This window comes from Candida tropicalis (genome assembly GCF_000006335.3).
Source record: "Candida tropicalis MYA-3404 genomic scaffold supercont3.1, whole genome shotgun sequence".
Classification (NCBI taxonomy): domain Eukaryota; kingdom Fungi; phylum Ascomycota; class Pichiomycetes; order Serinales; family Debaryomycetaceae; genus Candida; species Candida tropicalis.
In genome coordinates, this window is record NW_003020038.1 from 2,034,837 (window position 1) to 2,057,668 (window position 22,832).

A 22,832-nucleotide genomic window follows, 5' to 3' on the forward strand; every position below is an offset into this window, starting at 1 on the left:
ACCCCCCCTTTTTATTCGTACCGCCAGTTTATGATGTTAAATAGGCAAGAAAAGAACTAATAAGAGTGGAGAAGAAATTCGAAATTCGTATGTATCGTCACCACCTATTGTACCAATTGAGTTTTAGGTAGTGCTCGTTTATTCTACTTTAATTATATGTTCGTCTATTACTCCACCAACTAATAATCACGTTATTTAAAAGGTTATACATATATAGTTTTAGTGTGTACGTATTTGAATCGCAACCTCCCTCTTTTATCTGGGGGTGAGTGTTCTAGGGACAAACAATTGGTGAAACACAGAATTGTTAATGGAACCATGCAATGAATAAATAGAATTAATTAATTAATTAATTAATTAGTTGCCTGAGTGAGGCAAATGATGTCCTTACATTTATTGACCAGAGAGGATAATTCATTACTCACATAATTTAGTTGTCAGTTGAAGTTTTGACGATATCTTGAGATATAAGGCAAGAGAAGACGTCTTTCAAGAACTGTGGAATTTATTAAAACTGAGTTCAACAAGAATTATATACATTGTTAGACAAATCTAAAAAAAAAAAAAATAAATTCCGTTTACATTTCACCTAGCAACAATAGAATGTATTGAATGCTATGATGTAAGAAAACCAAAATCAATAACCAAAAAATAGGAGTGAAAGGGATATCAAAAGTGTTTCAGAAGATTGTTCTGTCGATAAATGATAGTGGCGATGTTGATGAGTATAGAATTGGAGATTCCCGTGATTAATTATGGTTCCCCCTTTTTTTGTTTTGGATTAACAAATAGATTAGAATAGAATAGAAGAAGAAGGAGAAGAAGAAGAAGAATTAGACGAGGATCAAAATGGTAACTCAAAATATAACAAAATACAAATTTCAAAGTGTGCACAGTAACAGTAGACTCTCATTTTTTTCCCTTTGTTAGAAATTTTAATAACGAAGGGCAATTTTGTGTTACCATGCAATGTTCTATAATAGACAACTTTAGTGCGAAATGTAAACAAAGATAATTTTTTTTTATTTTAGTTTCAGAATTTTTTTTCTTTTTGGTTGCGGACTCTGCACTTTACAACAGACAAACAAAACAAAACAAATAAACAAACAACAAAAAAAATCACCACCACACATCACCAAGGACAAAAGTAAAATCTAAAAAAAAAAAAAAAAAAAAATTTACAACCAAAAAATCTTTACATCTTTCTTCATCTTCATCATCAACTTCATTGACATCAATATCACCATTACCACCATCTGAATTCTCATTCTTTCAACTATCCAACCAGTTTTATTCAAGTTTTTCATCTGTTAATTCTAGTTATTTTGAAATATTCTTAAAAGAGACGAAGAAGAAAAAGAAAAAAAAAAGAGACAACCAGAAGAGAATAGAAGTTTCCACCAGAGTAGTTTCAACTTCAACCACCCTATTATATACATATATATATCATCTACCGATACTATTCAATCATCTTCATAAAAGAGGAACAAAATCCAACTCATCAATCTTGCAAAAATCAACAAAGGAATTGAGTGAAGTTTTATACACATTTATCCTGTCTTGATTGTAATATATTTTTTTTTGTATTGGAAAACAGTCAGTCGATATCTCATCAATCGTTAATAGTTCATTACAACCACACGCATAGGAGCTATAACCGAATTATATTAGACGATCACCATCATTGAATTCAACCGAAGTTTCTACTACTTTAAAGAGTCATCAAATTAAACGAAAACAGGCTTTTCCATCATCATCAATTTTTTTTCCACTTAATTTTTGACACATCGTTTGTTGGTAACCACAAAAAAAAAATAAAAACAAAATTACTACCAAACAACCAATTAAAAATTTAACGCGAAAAGGAAAAAACCATAACAACAGTAAACAACACACCTAACAGTTAAGAATGTCAAGTATAATTCCACAGGTTGAGATGAATTTCATTCAACCAGATCAACATCAATCAAAAATACCACATTCTCCTATAACCAACCCTTCTTCTTCATCAGCAACTACCCCAAGAACAGTAGAAATCCCACCAATGTCATCCATTCCACATTCTACTTCCACATCATCTATTCAACATGCAAATATAGCCAAGAAGATCCATCGTGAGGTCAGATTTGGTGCTTATATACTAGGATCTACCCTTGGGGAAGGTGAATTTGGTAAAGTGAAATTAGGATGGAGAAAAGATGGTAAACATCCAAGTCAGGTAGCCATTAAATTAATTAAAAGATCTTCAATAATGAAAGATTCTGATTCGGAAATTAAAATTCACAGAGAAATTAACTCCCTTAAGTTATTGAACCATCCAAATATTGTCAACTTGGTGGAAGTTATGAAAAGTGGTAAATATATTGGTATCGTTTTAGAATATGCTTCAGGCGGTGAATTATTCGATTATATTTTACAACACAAGTACTTGAAGGAAAATGTTGCCAAAAAATTATTTGCCCAATTAGTCAGTGGAGTGGATTACATGCATGCCAAAGGCTTGATTCATCGTGATTTAAAATTAGAGAACTTGTTGTTAGACAAACACAAGAATGTCATCATTAGCGATTTTGGGTTTGTTAATTCATATAACAGAGACAAAAATGATTTAATGAAAACCAGCTGTGGTTCTCCATGTTATGCAGCTCCAGAATTAGTTTTGTCACAAACCGCCTATGAAGGAAGAAAAGTCGATATCTGGTCCTTGGGTGTGATTTTATATGCCATGTTATCTGGTTACTTACCATTTGACGACGATCCAGATAATGAAGATGGTGCTGATATTATCAAGTTGTACCACTATATTTGCAAAACTCCATTGACATTTCCAGAATATGTTTCTCCTTTGGCTCGTGATTTACTTAGGAAAATAATTGTATCTGATCCAAAGAAAAGAATTGGTATCGATGAAATCAGAAATCATCCATGGTTGAGCTCATATGCTAACTTGTTATCCATCAGACAACCAGAATGGGACAAGGTCCATAAAGAGAAGCTGCAACCACCTATCATGATGGAACAACCACAAGCAAACAAGAGATATTCCATGATTAATGAAAGAACCAATTCTTCCTCATTAATGTCTCCAGCACCCAGAATGTCTTCACATTACACTCATCCTCACCAACCATCACAAACCCCATCTCCACAATCACACCCACAACCAATTTCTTCACATTCAAGATCGTATTCATCGACAAGTATTAGTTTATTATACTCATCACCTACATCTTCAATGGCAAACACTGTGGCTGTACCAAAACTTAATGATTCAGCCGATACATTAGCATTGTCGCAAACCCCATCTCCAAAGAAGCCAAGTTCAGTGTCTCCAACTCGTGGTCACCAAAAATCAGCTTCCATGTCCAGCTCATATTCTTCTGCTAGCACTGCTTTGAAAGCAGTTGTATTTGAAGAAAATAAACACTTACAACAACAATTTATTCCAAGATCAACTACAATTTCCACCATTGCAGAAAGTCCAACCAAGTCCACACCAGCGGCAAGCACAATATTGTTAGCTCCACCAAACAAATCATTACCAAAATTACCGCATGCTTCCAAGAAACCAAGACCAACTTCTTACCATCCATCTTCAATGTCATCTACATTAATGCTGCCAACAAGCAATCCAGCAGATGTACTTAAGATTCCAACACCAACTCCTTCCAACTTGGCCATGACACAATACATATCTACATCACCACCAAAATCTGTGGGATCTACCGATTCAGGTCATAATTACAATCATATGAATAACAGTAGTAATAGTGTTTCATCAAAGGCTGCATCTAGAAGAAATTCAGTGGTTACACATGTTCACGTTAATGGTGTTTTAAGTAAAGAGAATTTGATTCATTCAACTTCTTCACCAGACAATAAGAGAAATTCAGTATTGAGTTATTTAGAGGATAAGATCGATACTTTAGAATTAACCGAAAGTCACTCACCAACGAAATTAGCATTTGAAGAAATTGTCGATGCTGCCATTGCTACTCCTGAAATTAATCAAGTTCCTGCCTTTGATTCTCAAGTTTCTCCACAAGATTCACAGTCAAGCCAATCCAAAGCTAAAGAAATGGATGATACTATTCAACAAATTGTTCAAGAAGAATCAAAGGAAACTATAATCAAAGAACCAGAAAATCATCAAGAACTTGAACCAAATCAAGACAATGCTCAAGAACATGAAATGATTGAGGAAGTTAAAGAATGTGACCCAATAGTTCCTATTGAAGAATATATAAAGAGACCAGAAGAAGAGGTCAAGGTTATTCAAGTGAAGAAACCCGAAAGAGCTGCATCAACAAAGAAGAGAGTTAAAGAGGAATCGATCAAGAAACAAAAAGATACTGAAGCTAAGCCAATTGAAAGAAGACACACAATAGCATCTAGAAGACAAAACAGTCATGACGAAAATAAAGAAAACAAAGAAACCAAAGATGCCAAAAAGAGAAACAGATTTAGTTTATTGTCATTCTACAGTACTTATAATTCTTCGAGTTCCAATATTTCATTAGTTGAACCAACTACCAATTCATCCACCAATTCTACTGTTACTCCAAAGAAGAAAATCTTGGAACCTTCAAATGATGCCAACATTATGAAGAAGGAACAACAACAACAAAAAAGAGTTGGTTCAAGTGGTTCAAACAGTTCCAAACGTCAAAATCCAAAAGAAACTAGTGCAGCCAAGAAAGTTATGGACTTCTTTAAAAGAAGAAGCATTAGAGTAGGTTAAATTTCTAGGATATATTAAAAAGTTAGAGTAATTTAAAGGTGTTTTTTTTTTTTCATTCATTTTTTTATTAGTGTTTATTATTTTTATTATTAGAGGGTATACTTTTTTTTCATTTTATTTTCTGATTAATTTGTTTGATTTCTTAATTTTTTTTTTAACATATGTATTTAATTTTCTTTTTTTTTTTTATTATGATTATTATTATTCAAGTATTATAATTTCTTTTCATTTAACAATATACATTCTATACCTATTACGATTTTAAGAACATGAAATTTGTATCTCGGTGATACTCGTTGTTTCTTTGTTTATGTTTTGTTTGATGAGTAATCTCATTATCACACACACATTCACAGCAATCTAATTCCAACTGACGTCTCGTTTTTATATTTGTCTACAGTATTTAAACTTTTTTTTTTTTCACACCATCTTTATGCTTTTTTTTTCTTTTTTTCTTTAGCTACCTAGTTTTATTATTGAAAGATTATGGAACCAGATGAACAACATGATCCTGGGCTGAAGTTAAAACAAGCTGATAGTCTGCATAGGAATGAACAACTACAGGAAGAAATAGAAATAGTTATTGTCAATGCTGATGGATCCAATGCGAGATCTCATCTTGATGAAGATGACAATGATAATTATTCTTCCGAAAATGAAGCCAGAACTTCTGAAGAAGAAGAAGAAGATGATGATGAAGAAGATGATGATGAAATCCCTGATGAATCCTTAGGTACTACTATCATTCGAGAAATTCAAGATGGTACATATATTTGTCTTGTTTGTACTGGAGAAATTGATAAAGATTCTAAAATTTGGACTTGTGAAGAATGTTTTAGAGTTTATGATTTGGATTGTATTCAAGATTGGGCTATTCGAGGATCATCAACTAAAAATAAAACTTGGAGATGTCCAAGTTGTAATTCATCAATTAAGAAAATCCCAAGAAAATTCACCTGTTGGTGTGGCAAAATCACTGATCCGGAGAAAAATCCTTTGATGCCATTTAGTTGTGGAAATTCATGTAATTATAAATATGAAGATTGTATTCATAATTGTTTAAATGTTTGTCATCCAGGTAAACATCCGATTTGTGGTGCTATGGGTCCAATGATGAGATGTAAATGTGGTAAAGAAGAAAGACAATTACCTTGTTTAATTACTCCTTATGATGATGGTTGGAGATGTGAAGATGAGTGTAATATCAAAATTTGTGATTTGAATCATAAATGTCAAAAAGGTTGTCATTCTGGTTTTTGTGGGTTATGTAATGAAGTGATCACCATGAAATGTTATTGTGGGGATACTGATTTGTCCATAAAATGTCATGAGAAAGAGATTAAACCATGTGAAAACGAGAAAGGCGAGAAATGGATTGGTATTGGATCATGTGGCAAAACCAAGAAGGTTTATTATGATTGTAATGAACATTATGATTTGAAAGAATGTCAACCTCCATTATCGACCATTCCTAAATGTAAATTCTCCCCAGATGTTATATCCACTTGTTATTGTGGTAAAACTAAAGTTGATTTACAAAATCGTTCTAAATGTACTGACCCGGTTCCAGAATGTGAAAATGTCTGCGGTAAGTTATTACCATGTGGATGTCACTGTAAATTCAAGTGTCATGAAGGTGAATGTTATTGTATTTCTGTATTTGAAACCAAATGTGCTTGTGGTCATGAATCATACTTGGCTCCATGTAAATTCATTCAATCAGGAGTTCAACCAAAATGTGAGCATAAATGTTCAGTTTTATTGAATTGTCGTAAACATTATCATCGTGTTGAATGTTGTCCATATGAAAAAGTTGGTCTTGCAAGAGAACGTGACCGTAAAAAGGCAATTAGAAACAACACAAGAAATAATGTCAATCATGATATTATGACTATAGAAGCAGCACATATTTGTACTAGAACTTGTAACAGAGTAAAAGCGTGTGGTAAACACGAATGCCATGCATTGTGTCATAGTGGACCTTGTGAAGTCTGTTTGGAGTCAACAAATGATGATTTGATTTGTCACTGTGGTAAGACAATTATCCCTGCACCAGTTAGGTGTGGCACTACATTAGTTTGTCATGAACAATGTGTTAGAGTACCACCATGTGGACATCGTGCAGAACCTCATGAATGTCATGATGATACTGTCAGTTGTCCAAAATGTACGGCTTTAGTCAGTCGTGAATGTGACTGTGGAGCCAAACTGGATCTTCCAGGTATTTTATGTTCACAAGAACGTGTTTCATGTGGTAAGATGTGTCAAATTCCAAAGGATTGTGGTCATCCATGTTTGAGAACTTGTTCTGCTGAATGTACAAAACTTGACAATCATATTAGCTCCAAATTGTGTCAATCTTACTGTAAGAAAATCAGAACCAGTTGTCCTCATTATTGTAAATTAAAATGTCACTTCAATAAAGTTGGAGTAAGTCCAAATTGTGACGTTGTCAGCTGTTCTGAAGATGTTATGGTATCATGTGAATGTGGAAGACTAACTAAGAAAATCAAGTGTGGTGCTAATGTTGATACTCCATCTAGCATTGGGTCAGTCTTGGAATGTGACGAAGAGTGTGCAATTATCAAAAGAGATGCTGCATTGCGTGCTGCATTTATGGGTACACCAGAACCTGAAACAGCTGAAGATTCTATTCCTTATTCTGAATTTGTGTTGACCACTTATGAGAAACAAAAAACTTGGTGTTCTAAAGTTGAATCAACTATTAAGTCATTTATCGAGAATTATAATACCCAGATTGAGAATGATGTGAAATTACCCAAAAGATCATATCATTTCCCAGCAATGACTTCACCTCAACGTCACTATATCCATGAGTTAGCAAAAGCATATAATGCCTATACGGAATCACAGGATAAGGAACCTAATAGATCGGTGTTTTTGGTAATCACTAGATTAACAAAAATTCCTTCACTTTCAGTACATGATGCTGTGGAAATGTTGCATGAATTAGAAAAGGAAAAACTAAAGATTGATGAAATGAAACAAGAAGATATCAATGAGGCTTTGTTTAATTCTATTGTCATTCAAGATTTATTCTTTGGTATCATTAAAGATGATTTAGAGCGTGAATTAAAACCATTTTACGAAGGACAGGATTATATATTTGAATGGATTAAGGATTCAACATTTATCTTTTATTCACCAGAGAATTATAAATCTATGGATATTGAAAAAGAAAATAAATTATACATGTTGGTTAAAACATTCAAAAAAATTGTTAGAGAAAAGTCATTAGCATTTGATTGTAAATTATGTCTTGTTGATGATAGTGTTTCTTATATTTTGAAAATCGATGGTGCTTCCAGAGAAGCCAGTGCTCCTGCTGAATCAGATCAAAAATCCAATCAAAGCAAGAATTCATTTGATATTTTACAAAATGATGAATTGGTTAATGTATAGGTGATGATATGTATATTATTAGTTAACAAACTTTATTCAGAATTTTCGACATCTACTTTTGATTCAACTTCTGCCTCTGGTCTCGATTCAACTTCTTCCTCTGGTTTTGATTCAACTTGTCCAATTTTTTCATCTTTACCATCATCCTCATTATCAATTCCATCACCACTCTTTTTATGTTTTCTTCTTCTATTTGGTTTCTTTTTCTTTTCTTGTGATTCATCATTATTTACAACCTTCTTCTTTTTCTTTACACTTAAAGGATTTGGTTCTTTTGGACCTTTTCTCTTTTTACTCTTTTTTACATCATCTCCATTTTCTCCAATTTTCTCTTGTATATTTTTAATTTCATCTAATTTCCCAGCATCTTTTGAATTTAAACCAGCAGTTAATTTTAAATTTTCAATATTTTCATTATATTTTTTACTTGCATCACTTAATGGTTCCATAACCATAACTGATCTATTCATATAAATTAAAGGAATTCCAGGAATTTTTCTTAATTTTTTTCTTAAATTTAAATCTTGACTAGCTATAATATATCTATGTTTATTTTCTCCATTAATATTAACAATCAGTTCAATACAATCTGATGGATTTATAATTTCTTTATGATTACATTTTCTTCTTTCAAAACTTTTAGCAAAATCAATTAATTCTTGATTTTTAGTTTGATAAATCAGTTCAATACAACATTGTGTTATCATTGGTTTAGATTCTGATTGAATTGTACGTGCAAGTCCTTTAAGAATATCAAATGATTGGGAATTTGTGGTGATTAGAATTTCAGGATCTATAATTACTTGAAATGGTGTACGAAATTTAAATGTATTAGTATAAACACTCATTTGTTTCTTATATGATTTAGCACGCTTTTGTCTCATTGTGGCTTGTTGTTGTTGCTATTGATGTAGTTGGTGATTAGTAAAGATCTCATCTCTGATATAAATTTTTTTTTTTTTTGTTTAGGAGTTTTGCGAGTCTTTTCCATAATCTGAGAAGAGGGGTGGTTCATAGTCGTGTGAAAAACAATATATTCCATTAAATACAAGGTATACATTAATTGATAATTAACAAAAATAATTATATAATAAACAAGGGAAATAAAATTTTTTTGATTACATTATTCTATTTTTAATTCTAGAAAGTCCAGTTCTTTGTTTGTTTGTAAGCGTAGCATCGTTATCATCTTGAATAGAGGTAGTTCTAAAAGACATACTCTCTTCTTTCAACAATTGGTCACTTTTAACACATGCAGCTTTAGTAGCTCTTATTGGATGTCTAAAAACAGCAAAATTTCTTAAAATAGCATTAGAATATTTTGTAGGTGCATCTTCAGCTTCAGTCCATTCTGGAACACCAGTAAATCTAACCCGCTTGACAGTTACTGTTGCACTACCATCAGTAACACTGCTCTCACTTCCACTGCTATTTGTAACAGTGGTTGCTTGATCAATGGAACTATTGGTAGATAATGATACACTATCTACAGGCTCATTAAATGTAATTCTTGAGTTACGACGAGTATTTTGTCTAGTCACTTGAGCACGTGTTCTTCTTTGTGGTATCACTGCTACTTTCTCTTCAACTTCAGGCAGTAATTCTTCTGATGGTTCATTAATAATTGGTTCTTGAGATGGTTGAGAAGGAGCAGGTGGGTTATCAATGTATTTTTTCAATTGGAATTTTGCTGCATTGTTCGGATCAAAGGTAACCGAATGAAGCGTCTCCTTTTGTTGGGTAACAAGAGAACCTGATTTAGCCTGTTCTCTAACCTTTTGTTGAAATCTTTGAGCAGCAGTCAATTTGGCAGCTGCACGTGCTGCTGGAGCAGCAGCATCATTGATTGTTCCTGGAGGAGGTGGTGATGACATGGAAGAAGTGGTGGATGATGAAAAATGAATTGATTCTTCTTCTTCTACTTTAAGCAACTTTTGAGTAACTCTACTTGGTCCCGAAGTTGATGGAGTTCTTTCTGGTGATTGTTTAGCTTTTGGTATAGAACTCGTACTTGGAGATTTAAGTGGAGAGCTTCGTGTAATACTTCCATTCCTGGTTAAAGCCGCAGCTGCTCCCGAAGTAGCAAGAATCGCATCCCTACCTATTGGTTGTGAGTTTGATCTTCTCCTTCCACCCGTAGCAGGTGATGCAGGTGAACTTGATGATTTTTCAGAGTTTAAATCCGACACCGATGAGCTTTGTTGCATGGACAATAATGAGTTAGTTCTACCAAGGGTTCTTGGAGATCCTCTACCATTGGGTAACATTGCGGATGTCTTGATTGGTGAAGATATTGAGCTTCTTCTCATTAATCCTGAAGATGAACCATTGCTTGTTATACTTGAAACAGATGATGATCTTGATCTCAGTCTAGTAGAAGAATCATTGATAGTCAACTTCTCAAGAACTTTATCCATTGATTCCCCATTGGATGTAGTGGAAGGAGTACTATCGGTTGACTTTGATTGTGGTTCAGGAGCTGGGCTGTTGCTTTTTGTAGGCGTAGCCGGACCCGGCGGAGCAGTAACAGGAGCAGGGGCTACTATAGTTTCCCCCTTTGGCTTAAATTCAGGAACTGATTGGTAAACATCAAAAAGATTCTTTTTCGGCAATTGATAAACTCTTCTAAACTTTAACTCACTGATGATCCAATTCATACCAAAATCCTTCAACTTGGCTAATGTGTTTTCAACAACCAAAAAACCTTGTGAAGTGAAATTCATATTGTTGGTGACATTTTTGCTGTTAATATCAAATTTGGCATCTTGTCTAATCAACCTTGTCAAGTTGGCAATAAGCGTACCATTTTTCTTCATGGAGTTGAAATAATCATTCATATCCTTCAAATTGTTTGTCTTGAAATAATTTGGATTTTTGCAGTGATACAAAAACTTTGAATCTACCAAGTGTTGATAATTGGAAAGATAAATGTTTCTCCCATATCTTCGTATAATCGTGTAGATATCATTTAATCTCTGAGTCAAAAGGAATACTTTATGAAGTGCATAAGGATCGGCATTATTTGGTTTCTTTAATTTACTGATCAAAGGTTTCAATGAACTCAACAGACGTTCCATGTGTCTTACAATGATGAAAAGTTCTTTAACATCCATATCAATCAATGAAGCTTCTTGGAAATTTTCATTCTGCATCAAATCAGCATTGTCTATAGGTAATGGAAAAGTGGAATCGGTAATTGTTAAATCAATATCATCATGGAAAATCTCATTAACAAGAATTTTTCTTATAGTTACATAATAATCCGAATTGTCAATACTTTTCACTTGTTTAGATTTCTCAATTTTTGCTTGTTCCAACTTCTTCAAATACCCTTGTAAACAAGTGTTACATAAGGATTCTAATTGTTTCAAACATTTAATAGCTGTTGGTATTTCTGGTAGATCGTTTACCGGAACAATCTTTAAATCTGGTGTATCATAAGGAATATGTGAGGTAGTTGCTGTAATATTTATAGGGGTATTTTTGAACAATTGATAGTTGGATAATATATCTAATCTTTGATCAAATGATTTCTCACTGATTGCAAATGTATTGCCCACTAATAATACAATATAATGAAGTAATGGAAGATTTGGAGACGATTGCGACTCCGATATTAATTTCTTGATATGATTTATTAATTGCTCTAATTTATAGATACCATATTCATATTGCAAGATTTTGCAATCTAATGAACTGATAGATTCTGGAGTGTATGGTTGTTTAATGGATGATGTGGAAGTAGTAGAAGACGGTTTTGACAGTGGTGGAGCAGCCGTAGTGCTCTTATCTAACGATTCTGTTGACAAAGTTTTAGTATCCATTTGCAATCTCGTAGTTTTCTCCCTGGCGTTTTGGGTTGGAATCTATTTCTTTCTGTGGCTTTTATCTGTCAATAATAGTAAGTACTGTTTTCTTTTACTATCTGATATGTTTCTATCTTAATATATTATCTCAAATTAATAAGTATATAATTCTAGTCAAAACCCTTTTGTTCATTCAAAAAAAAAAATCCCCGTCCAATAATTGTGGGTGGTAGATTTGTATTTTTTTTTTTCCTGTCTGTCTGTAAGATCACAATTTTTAAACCAAATGAAATAAAAAAAAAATCAACAACTTTTTTTTTTCTCTCTCTTTGTTTTTTTCTGTTTTCTGGAATTTTAGGAGAAGGAAAGAAAAAGTAATATTGGGATTGTTTGCTTCTGTTTAGTGTAAGCCTTTGGTAATCGACTTGTTCGCCTGTAACGCGTGTTGTGGTATTATTAGAATTATCGCCTACTGTACTGTGTTAACTTCACGCCAACGACATTTCATATTTCCATTTGAGACATTATTTGCGACATTGCAAACTCTGAAGAAAAAGGAGAACGAGCAAGCGAAAGAAAGAGAGCGACAGAAAGAAAAAATTATTAAAGAGATCGTAATATAACTACAGAAAACACTTTGACAACCCAGTAGCTAATCATCAATGTCATCATCTACATCAAAACAATATTTGTTATATTTATTAGGATCACTTCTTTTAGTTCATTCAGGATATTCATCTTTTGAATTCCATAAAATTACTATTCATCATCATGATTTAAACAAATTACCATTAGATATAGTAATAGAGTCAATAGTCGGTATCTTACTATTAGTTATTGGTGCAATTGTATCAATTCAAAATGAATCATACTTGTCTTTAGATAATAAAATAGTCAATAATGAATCAACATATTTGAAATACATTGAAATGAAAGATGCCGTACAAGTGGGTGAAAAAGTTGGTGTTACTGATTATGAAGAATTCAACAGTAGACTTCCATTTATCGATGTTGTTAAAAAGAGAAAAGAATATTCAGAATGGCTTGAAAAAGAATAGCTATTAATTGTATAATAATAAAAATAATAAAAAAGCTGTCTAACTATCAAGTAGCAAAAAATAAATCATAATAATCAAAAACTAAAAACCAAAAAAAATGGCAAGTTACTAAGAGTTTGAAAAAAGAACCATCTATAAATTCTTCTTTTGAGTTCTTTCAACCTTTGCTCTTGCTCTTTCTTCTCTTGCCTTCTTAGCTTTTGGACCAGCTTCTGTATCTAAAACATAATCCCACCATCTGAAGGAAGAAGAATAACCTCCAACGAAATAATGATGGTGTTCATCATGATGGTCAGCTCCAGCCCAGAATGGCAAAAAGTGATGTAATGAGAATGGGAATTCATATCCGGAATGTGAATCAACGGCTTGGAATAATCTTAAAACGATCCAGACGGAAACGGTGAAAAGATGCAAATTACCAGTGATGATACACCAAACAATTGGAATACCGACAGTTCCCAAACCCAAAAGAGCAACTTCAATAGGATGGGCATATTCAGCAGCCAAACCAAATGGAGCAGCATATCTATGATGTTGTTTGTGAATATACTTATAGAAAACACCATAATGCAAACCTCTATGGAACCAATAATGCCATGCATCTTCCAAAACAAAGAAAACTGCCCATTGGATCAACATATCAGTAATCTTTGGGAATGGAACTTGATAACTAATACCAATCTTTTGACATAATGGATGGAAGAACCAAATTGGGAAAGCTTCAACTAAGAAATGAGAAGTTAAAACACTTTTCAAACATTCCCATTGTTCTTTATCACTTGGGACTTTTTCATCTTGAATTTTCCATTTTCTGAAATATGGAATTCTATCAATTATGGCCCATGGTAAACATCTACCAAAATAGAAAATTTCATGAGTTAAGAAAAATAATAATCCAGTTGCAAATAGATCATTATTCATATAATAATAGTAAGATCCCCATAATTTTTCAATATAATTCAATCCTTCAACTTGATTGAAGTTGTTGAAAATTTCGGAAAATGTAGTTCCATTCAGGAAACTGGAATAATCGTGATAAACTAAAGATGTCATCTTTGCTGCAAGAACCTAAAATAATACAAAATGTAAAAGAAAATGAAACCCCGTAATTAAATCAGTAAGCGAAGGGAGTTGATGATGTAAGGGTAAGAGAGGGTTTGGCACAAAGATAACGTTGAATCTGACGATTTATGCAAATATCAACTGATTATTTTTGATAAAATTTTTTTAATACCAAAAAGCGTTTTAAAAAAAAAATTCAGGAAATGCAGGCAATCGATACAAACAAAAAAAAAATCTGTTGGGAGAAGGAAAGCAAATAGAAAAAAAAAAAAAAACTCTATGGAAAATAATCGCTAAACGATCGCAACGAGCATTGATGCTTTCAATTTATTTCTTTTTTTTTATTGTAGTCTTTTTTTTTTGCAACGCGCGCCATTGTTGTAATATTTTAACCCTGATTGCTTTTTCTAGCCCAATCACAGATCAATTCGTCTACCCAGTAACTCTCTACAATTAATGTGTCAAATATAAACTTATTCAGCAAATATGAACGGAAAGATTATTAACATGTATTTGCCCAAAAAATGTAAAAGCTAAAGAATAAATAAAGATGTAAAAAGGGAGAAAATGAAGATTAATTGTTATATGAGAACTATAAATTTAGAAAACCACGCTTAGTAACCCAAGTTTTTGTTCAATCTATTGGCAACAGCATCGATAAATTCTTCAGTGGTAACATAAGATGATCTATCGGTCTTTCCTTGAGTCAAGGCCAAATCTTTGGTCATGATGTTGTCTTTGGACACGGTTTCAATAATAGCTCTTTCCAAATCTTCAGCAAATTTAACAACTTCCGGAGTATTATCTAATTTACCTCTTTGGATCAAACCTCTAGTCCAAGCGTAGATAGATGCAATGGAATTAGTAGAGGTTTCTTTACCTTGTTGGTGTTGTCTGTAATGTCTGGTAACAGTACCGTGAGCGGCTTCGGCTTCGAAAGCTTTACCATCCGGAGTAACCAAAACAGAGGTCATCAAACCCAAAGAACCGAAACCTTGAGCAACAATATCTGATTGAACATCACCATCGTAGTTCTTCATGGCAATGATGTAACCACCTTTGGATTTCAACATTTGAGCAACCATATCATCAATCAATCTGTGTTCGTACCAGATGCCTAATTCGTCCATTTTAGCCTTGTATTTACTAGCATACAAGCCTTCAAATATGTCTTTGAATTTACCATCGTATTTCTTCAAGATGGTATTTTTGGTGGATGAGAACAAGTTCAATTTACGTTCAATGGCCAATTGGAAAGAACTTTCTGCGAAATCGGTGATGGAAGCGTCAGTGTTGTACATACTTAAGGCAACACCTGGACCATCGAATTGGTAAACTGGGTATTCTTGGATTTCACCACCATCCTTTGGTTTGAAAACCAATTTCAAGTCACCGGCAGTTGGGACTACGATATCAGTAGCTTTATATTGATCACCAAAGGCGTGTCTACCAATGATGATTGGTTTTTCCCAAGTTGGGACAATTCTTGGAATGTTGTCAATGACAATTGGTTCTCTGAAAACAGTACCTCCAAGAATATTTCTCAAAGTACCATTTGGTGAAAGCCACATTTTCTTCAAGTTGAATTCTTTAACTCTGGCTTCATCTGGGGTAATGGTAGCACATTTGACACCAACACCGTATTTCAAGATAGCTTCAGCAGCATCAGTAGTGACTTTATCATCAGTTTTATCTCTGTATTCAATACCCAAATCGTAGTATTTCAAATCAATGTCCAAATAAGGCAAGATCAATTTATCTTTAATGAATTGCCAAATGATACGGGTCATTTCATCACCGTCCATTTCAACGATTGGATTTTTAACTGTAATTTTTTTAATTTCACCCATGATTGATAAACTCCGAAGTTAACAATAATAATAATATTAAGTAATAAATGAACTAAAACCAAGTAGAATAAACAAGATAAAAGAAAAAGGGGAGGAGCTTTCTGATATAAGATATTCTTTTTTTTAAGAAAGAAAGAGAAAAAAGTTTTGTATTAAGTCTTGAGGGGAATTCAGTGAAATCGTGGAGTATTTATGTATCTCAAAATTTTATCTCCTTTTTTTATTTGTCTTCTTCTTGCTCTTGAAAAAATCAAAGAAAAAGAACCACTAAGAATTATTCCAATAATAAAAAAGAAAAATTGCGTTTTTGTGTAAATAATCGGGGTTCACGAATAGTCTGACTACAGCTGTAAATTGGTGGGGTTGAAACAATACTCAAAGGAACACTACGGAAAAAACATAAAATCCCGGGGCAATTCAACAAATTTTTTTTTAATCTACTGTACTATCCACAAAATAATATCCTTAAACTAATAAGTGAAAAATGTATAACGTGGGGGAGAGAGAGGGAGTTATCACTTCCATAACAATATGGATCTTCATTCCAATGGTGTGCACCAGAATTAGTATTTGATAACCCTAGAACCAATTACGTTTATACTTCAAACCATTGGCTTGTCGGAGTCGAGATTATAACTCCGGTTCTACTCTCAAGAAAAAATAAAAACAATTCTTAAAATCAACAATTCGATTCATTTTCTAACCAGCTGGTGTATAAATGAAGCGCATTTGTTATAGCGGTTAGGACGTCCACTCCCCTCAGCCCCTATTCAGGTTTTTGAGAAACTGCGAGATCGGCCCCAGATGAAGCCTTATCGATACTGTGGTCAGTTCAGCACGATTGCGTTATCGATTTAGAATATCCTTGGATATTGTACCGATTGCCTTTCATCATTCCACAAAGAAAATAAATTTTACAGTTAATTTTTCTTTTTTTTTGTATTACACGATATTTTATATTAACTCGAAAAAGGAAATTTTCAACGGAGTTTTAAACCTACTCCGGTTTTATCCTCTATAACTGCAATTGATCCCGTTATAATCCTAATATAATAATGGCATTTTCTTTCCATTTTTTTTTTTGAGTTTATATGGTTTATACTTTTGTTATTACAGAGCCGGTTGTAGGTGACAAAATAAAGGTCCATTGTTGGTGCGAGATATCGGTAGAACTATTCAAGCGGACCTTCTTCAACCTCACAAGCTTGAACGTGTTTCATTTGAAAGTACACAAGGGAATATAAGAAACATGTTAATACGGTGATCATAGTCAAAGTGATATTTGGGTTATCACCTCCAATGATGTTTCAATCATGAATAATACTAGATTTATAATAATGACTGACGGACTTTGACAATAGTAATTTTTATACTGGCATAGTTCCGTTCTACAGCTTTTTTTTTCTAATATGATTGTCTCCTCCAACATTTTCCCCATATTTTTTTTTTTTTTTTTCAATTTTGGTTTGGCCTCCTCCCCATGCATTGTTTTTGTATTTCGAATCAAAACGGGGTCGTGTATATATGCACAATTGATTTTTAAATATTTATTGAAGCAAACTTAAAACTCCGAAATTGTTCTTCATCGTTCGATTTGTATTGTTTTCCTTGTCTTTACAAATGAAGAAAGTTGCTATCTTAATGATTTGTAACAAATTTTGCATTTAGAATAAAATTATTTTGCATGATATATATCAAAGCAAGTTTGCAACTCATTTTCTAAATCAGGATTGAGCTTTTTTTTTTAATCTCTTTTTGATTTTGCAATTCACGTGATTATCTCTCATTTCTTTTATTTCAGTTTCCAAAACATGTTGTTCATTGTTCAACCTCCTTAATTAACTCCCCACTTTTTGATTGATCGCCCATTGAGCGTGTGGCGTGCGAATGCAACAAAGTGTGACGTAGTTCACGTTTCACTTCACGACAAAAATAGATAAAGTACACAAAAATTTACTATGGGACGGACAAAAAAAAATCGAGACAACAAAGTGAGACCATCATTCTTGATTTCAGATCGTTGTTGTTTTTTTAGGAAAACAAAATAGACAATTACAATTCCCTTGTTTGATCATTAAAAGAATCTTGATTATCAAATATGCCGGACTCAGAGGGACATTCAAACGATGGTAATATCTTTCAAACACCAAAGAAATCATCAAAACTTACATTCTCATCAAATACGGATTTGAAATCCCCCCGTATTATATTTCGCGATCCAGATAGGGATAGAGATCGGATTCATCATGATTCAGATCATGTTAAACAGATCAGAACTGTTCCAAACACTCCAAAACATGAAGAATCCCCATTACTTAATGCTTGCTCTTCTGCTGTTACACCTAAATCATTATCTCGCATGAAATCATTAGGCAAGATTGATATTCGATCCCCTGTTTTGAAAAGTTCTGTTTTGCAAACCCCTGGAGGGATAAGTAACTTTGAATTACATGACGAATCCAACTCTTTGAGAACTACAAAAACTAATGACTCCATTAAATCAAAATTTTTTGGTATCGTTCAGGAGACATTTAATCCAGTTAGGAATTTTTATAATGATTTTACAACCATTGATTGGACCCGTGCATATTTGAGAAGTAATGAATTCAATTACTCATTAGAGAAGAAGAGATGGACTGGAGATTCATTTGAAGATAAAGAGGGATTACCTATTTCTTGGTATCAGAAACTTTCGTATACAATGGGAAGATGGATTTTGATTCTTTTGATTGGATTATTCTTTTCAATAATTGCATTTGGTATAGATAAAGTCGAAATATTATTGGTGGGTTTTAAACATGGATATTGTCGAACCAATTGGTTTGTCAGTCAAGTTGCATGCTGTGTTAATAGTCAGAAAACAATCAATGTATTTGAAAATACATTCGAAGAAACATGTGATGATTGGATAAGTTGGAACAGTTTAATTAATAAAAATTGGTTAGTTGAAATAAGATTTGATTTTATAATCTATGTTTCTTTGTCGGTTATATTGGCTATATTTGCATGTTTGATTACTTTGACAACAAAGATCACCGGTGGGTCCGTTTCAGAAAGTCATAAAAACGACGATAAAGAAAGATTTTCCGCATATGAATCAAGGAATGGATTAGTCAAACCAAGGGTTATCTATACTGCCACAGGATCTGGGGTACCAGAAGTCAAGACCATTTTGTCGGGATTTGTTATTAGAAGATTCTTGGGTACTTATACTTTAGTTGCGAAAACGATTGCATTGATTTTTGCCATTGCCCTGGGTATGTCATTAGGTAAAGAAGGACCATATGTTCATTTAGCTACATGTGTGGGTAATATTACGTCAAGATATTTTTGGTTTATTTTTGAGAATGATTTTTTTGAAAAACAAATCTTATCTGCAAGTGCCTCTGCGGGTGTTGCATTGGCATTTGGCTCTCCACTTGGAGGGGTTTTATTCATCTTGGAAGAAATTAATAACCACTTACCTTCGAATCAGTTATTCCAGATTTTCTTCTGTGCCATTATTTCTACTTTGTTTTTAAAGTTTTTAAACCCTTACGGCACTGGGAAGACGGTTTTATTTGAGTTAGATTATTTTTCTGATTGGACTCCTATTGAATTGGTGTTTTTCATTATGATTGGTATTGCTGGTGGGATATTTGGTGCATTGTTTGTTAAATTTGTTCATTGGTGGCCAAAGAAGTTTAGAACTCTCAAACCAATAAAAAATCATCCTGTATTTGAAGTTTTTGTTGTTTCAGCCTTGACAGGTATTATTACATTTTGGAATCCTTATACTAAGCAAGCAAGTGCAGAGTTGGTTTTAGACTTGGCCACACCTTGCACTGGTAGAGAATTGGATCGTTCCTTATGTCCATCTACAAAAGATCAACTTATCAAAGAATTGGGATCATTGATATTTGCATTTATTGTAAAAGTAGCATTGACTTTTATCACGTTTGGTTTGAAAGTTCCCTGTGGTATTTATGTCCCTTCAATGGTTTGTGGTGCATTATTTGGGAGAATATTTGCCATGGTTATTCAACTTCTTCAAGTTGTTACCAAATCAGAAGACAGTTCAACTGCATCGTCAGTATTTGGATTTGTTTGTTCTCCAACATCTACCAATTGTGTTGATATGGGGATATATGCAATGATTTCCGCTGGGGCATTTATGGCTGGTGTTACCAGAATGAACATCACATTAGTTATCATATTATTTGAATTGACTTCATCATATACTTATGTTCTTCCAATAGCTATTGCTATAGCAGTTGCTAATTGGGCTGGTGGATTATTGGAAAAAAATTCCCTTTATGAATCATTGTTAGTAAGTAATGACTATCCATTTACATCACCGGAAACAGAACCTATTGATCCATATGTTACCGCATCAGATATAGTTAATCATGGAATAATTATCCCTACTACTATTGTATCAGCACATGTTCCACAAGATAAACAATTATATATTGATATTAGTGATTCAAATTATATTTCTATGAGTATATTAGAATCTAAATTACATTTATTAGCAGACCGATCATTATTAGATGGATGTGTTTCATTGCTTAAAAATAACATATGTGTGGGATTAGTTTATTTTCTGGAATTGGAAATGTGTTTGGATAAGTTAAAACTGTTTATTATTCAATATGATATAAAAGATGAAATTTATTGTAAAATTTTTCATGATGATGAAGTATTTAAACAAATTTCAAATATTCATTTAAGTCATAATGGAAAAGTAATTAAATCAATTTTAAATCAACAACAACAACAAGATTATTTCACTTATGGTAGTTCAAATAATGAACAAGAATATTTGGATTTGGTTTTAATTATGGACAATTTAACTAATTTAATTAAAATCGTCGATACAAAACCAATTTTTTTAAATTATGATACCGATTTATGTTTTGCAAATTTAATATTTGATAGGGTTGGAAATAGAGTTATTGTATTGATTAAAAATGGAAAATATTATGGTGTTTTACATAAAAAAGTATTAATTGATTATTTAAGAAGGACGGAATAAAAAAAGACTATTGTTAGACTCATCATTATTATTGTTATTTGAATTGGTATTTTTATAGACAATATGTTTAAATTTAGAATGGACGTATAATTGACTCACAAATACTTTAAACAATTGTAAATTATTCTCAATATTTGAATAATCAATATAACTATAGTCTTCATCATTATCATCCTCATTTAATAAACCATTTATCTCTTGTAATAAATCATGGCGTCGTTGATAATATGTTTTATTAATATGAAGATTTTTTGATTCCGTAGAATCATATTTATACTTTTCATGTTTCTGAAACATTCGAAGAAATTCAAAATAATTAGTATACAAAAAGTCAACTACCATCCTTGCATGCTCGTTATTTAAAACTCCCAATTTAAGGAAAACAATGTTTGAAAATTCATTTAAAAAATTATTAAAAATCAGCAGATTATGGAAATAATTCAAAAGTAATGTCAAATAAACCTTGGAGATACCAGATCGTATACTAAATGTATACATTGTCACTTTTTTCATTTCACCAACCATAGGAACCATAATTGTGGTGATGAAATTGGTATCATTATTTGTTATCCGCATCACTTGAGTTCCAAGATTGGTAACCGAATATGGTGCATACTTACATTTTTTACTATTTGACATCATTCTAATCAATACCCTATCATGATTACTGAACAACAATGTTAGAATATGTAACAACTCTTGGTCATGTAGTCTATCTTTGATCCATGTTAGCATATATGTATTGGCAAATAATTTCTCAACTACATCAATAGTAGGTAAACAAATCAAACATTCAAGCATCGAGATTGTTAAATAGTCACACGATTCATTTACTAAAATAATGTTGATAACTTGTTGTTCAAATTGTGCGTAATAAAAATCCCCGGTTTTCAAATTGCAATTTTCAACAATAGTACAGAATACACGGAAATATCTTGAAAATTCATCAGAATGACGATACAGTACCTGGTTGATAATTGGAATACAAGTATCAATAATCACCGAGATTATATTACAACTCTCTTGACACCAATCTGCAAAACTTGAAGATCTTCGTGTTAATTTAAACAATTCAATAATATTTCGTTCTTGATTGAATTCTCCCAATTCATCATACACCAAGAAATTTTTAATTATCAGATATAAAGGTAATCTTCCATTTTTGGGTAAACCAGACACAAATTGAGCAAATTTTGAATCATTTTCACAAAGTATCCATATCTTTAAAAACTCGGGATATTTGTTCAATATTTTTAGAATATCCGAAACCAATTTATTGAGGTACACTTGTTGGTACCCCACTAGAGAATTATACTTTATGAAGCCATACAAGTAGCGACCCAAGATTTCTGCAAGTTCATAAATGGGTGGAATATTATGTTCATTAATTGCATATGAAATTAGCTTTTTGAAATAAATTGTTAACGGTTTGAATAGACCGTAATCCAATGGTGATATTTCTGCTAGCTGATAGTAAATGTTACATTCAATCATTCGAGGTATGACTAATCTATCAGGATATCCACCATTTTGCAACAATTTTAAAAATTCGTCTAACTTGTTTGACAAGGTATCCACTTTCAGTTTCTCAAATAATGGTGAAATATTCACCTGGTACCGCTAGAAATCAGGGTTAGTTTCATAGTTCAAAATACACAAAATGATACTGAAAGGATTCGGTGATATTATTTTTTTTTTTCCTTCTGCTTTCTTTCTAATGATGTTACATACAGTTTGATTGTATTCTGAAATGGATACTTTTAATCGATCTAAGAAATAACCGATCTGGATGGAATCGGCTCTTCCCTCATTGACAGTTTGATTCCATCTATGAAACATATTATTTGGTTTCAACCCTGTTTCAATAATTATAAT

At 32.6% G+C, this 22,832-nt stretch overlaps 8 protein-coding genes across 8 annotated transcripts; 4 read left to right on the forward strand and 4 right to left on the reverse strand. All coding sequences in view use genetic code 12, as the record gives it.

The window, feature by feature from the left end:
* Positions 1 to 1,909: 1,909 nt before the first annotated feature.
* On the forward strand, positions 1,910 to 4,741 carry CTRG_00903 (protein kinase; the record flags this gene model as incomplete). The annotated part of the gene is made up of 1 exon (XM_002546075.1): positions 1,910 to 4,741. One exon carries the CDS (start codon positions 1,910 to 1,912, stop codon positions 4,739 to 4,741), a length of 2,832 nt encoding a protein of 943 aa, XP_002546121.1.
* A 486-nt stretch (positions 4,742 to 5,227) lies between these two features.
* On the forward strand, positions 5,228 to 8,164 carry CTRG_00904 (uncharacterized protein; the record flags this gene model as incomplete). Its single annotated transcript, XM_002546076.1, has 1 exon — positions 5,228 to 8,164. One exon carries the CDS (start codon positions 5,228 to 5,230, stop codon positions 8,162 to 8,164), a length of 2,937 nt encoding a protein of 978 aa, XP_002546122.1.
* Positions 8,165 to 8,196: 32 nt separating this feature from the next.
* Positions 8,197 to 9,048, reverse strand: CTRG_00905 (rRNA-binding ribosome biosynthesis protein; the record flags this gene model as incomplete). Its single annotated transcript, XM_002546077.1, has 1 exon — positions 8,197 to 9,048. The coding sequence occupies one exon, from the start codon at positions 9,046 to 9,048 to the stop codon at positions 8,197 to 8,199; it is 852 nt and encodes a 283-aa protein (XP_002546123.1).
* Positions 9,049 to 9,282: 234 nt separating this feature from the next.
* Positions 9,283 to 11,988, reverse strand: CTRG_00906 (protein phosphatase regulator; the record flags this gene model as incomplete). The annotated part of the gene is made up of 1 exon (XM_002546078.1): positions 9,283 to 11,988. The coding sequence occupies one exon, from the start codon at positions 11,986 to 11,988 to the stop codon at positions 9,283 to 9,285; it is 2,706 nt and encodes a 901-aa protein (XP_002546124.1).
* A 644-nt stretch (positions 11,989 to 12,632) lies between these two features.
* Positions 12,633 to 13,028, forward strand: CTRG_00907 (uncharacterized protein; the record flags this gene model as incomplete). Its single annotated transcript, XM_002546079.1, has 1 exon — positions 12,633 to 13,028. The coding sequence occupies one exon, from the start codon at positions 12,633 to 12,635 to the stop codon at positions 13,026 to 13,028; it is 396 nt and encodes a 131-aa protein (XP_002546125.1).
* Positions 13,029 to 13,160: 132 nt separating this feature from the next.
* Positions 13,161 to 14,081, reverse strand: ERG25 (methylsterol monooxygenase; the record flags this gene model as incomplete). Its single annotated transcript, XM_002546080.1, has 1 exon — positions 13,161 to 14,081. One exon carries the CDS (start codon positions 14,079 to 14,081, stop codon positions 13,161 to 13,163), a length of 921 nt encoding a protein of 306 aa, XP_002546126.1.
* Positions 14,082 to 14,704: 623 nt separating this feature from the next.
* IDP2 (isocitrate dehydrogenase (NADP(+))) lies at positions 14,705 to 15,940 on the reverse strand (the record flags this gene model as incomplete). The annotated part of the gene is made up of 1 exon (XM_002546081.1): positions 14,705 to 15,940. One exon carries the CDS (start codon positions 15,938 to 15,940, stop codon positions 14,705 to 14,707), a length of 1,236 nt encoding a protein of 411 aa, XP_002546127.1.
* A 2,098-nt stretch (positions 15,941 to 18,038) lies between these two features.
* On the forward strand, positions 18,039 to 20,957 carry GEF2 (Gef2p; the record flags this gene model as incomplete). The annotated part of the gene is made up of 1 exon (XM_002546082.1): positions 18,039 to 20,957. The coding sequence occupies one exon, from the start codon at positions 18,039 to 18,041 to the stop codon at positions 20,955 to 20,957; it is 2,919 nt and encodes a 972-aa protein (XP_002546128.1).
* Between the last annotated feature and the right edge of the window lie 1,875 nt (positions 20,958 to 22,832).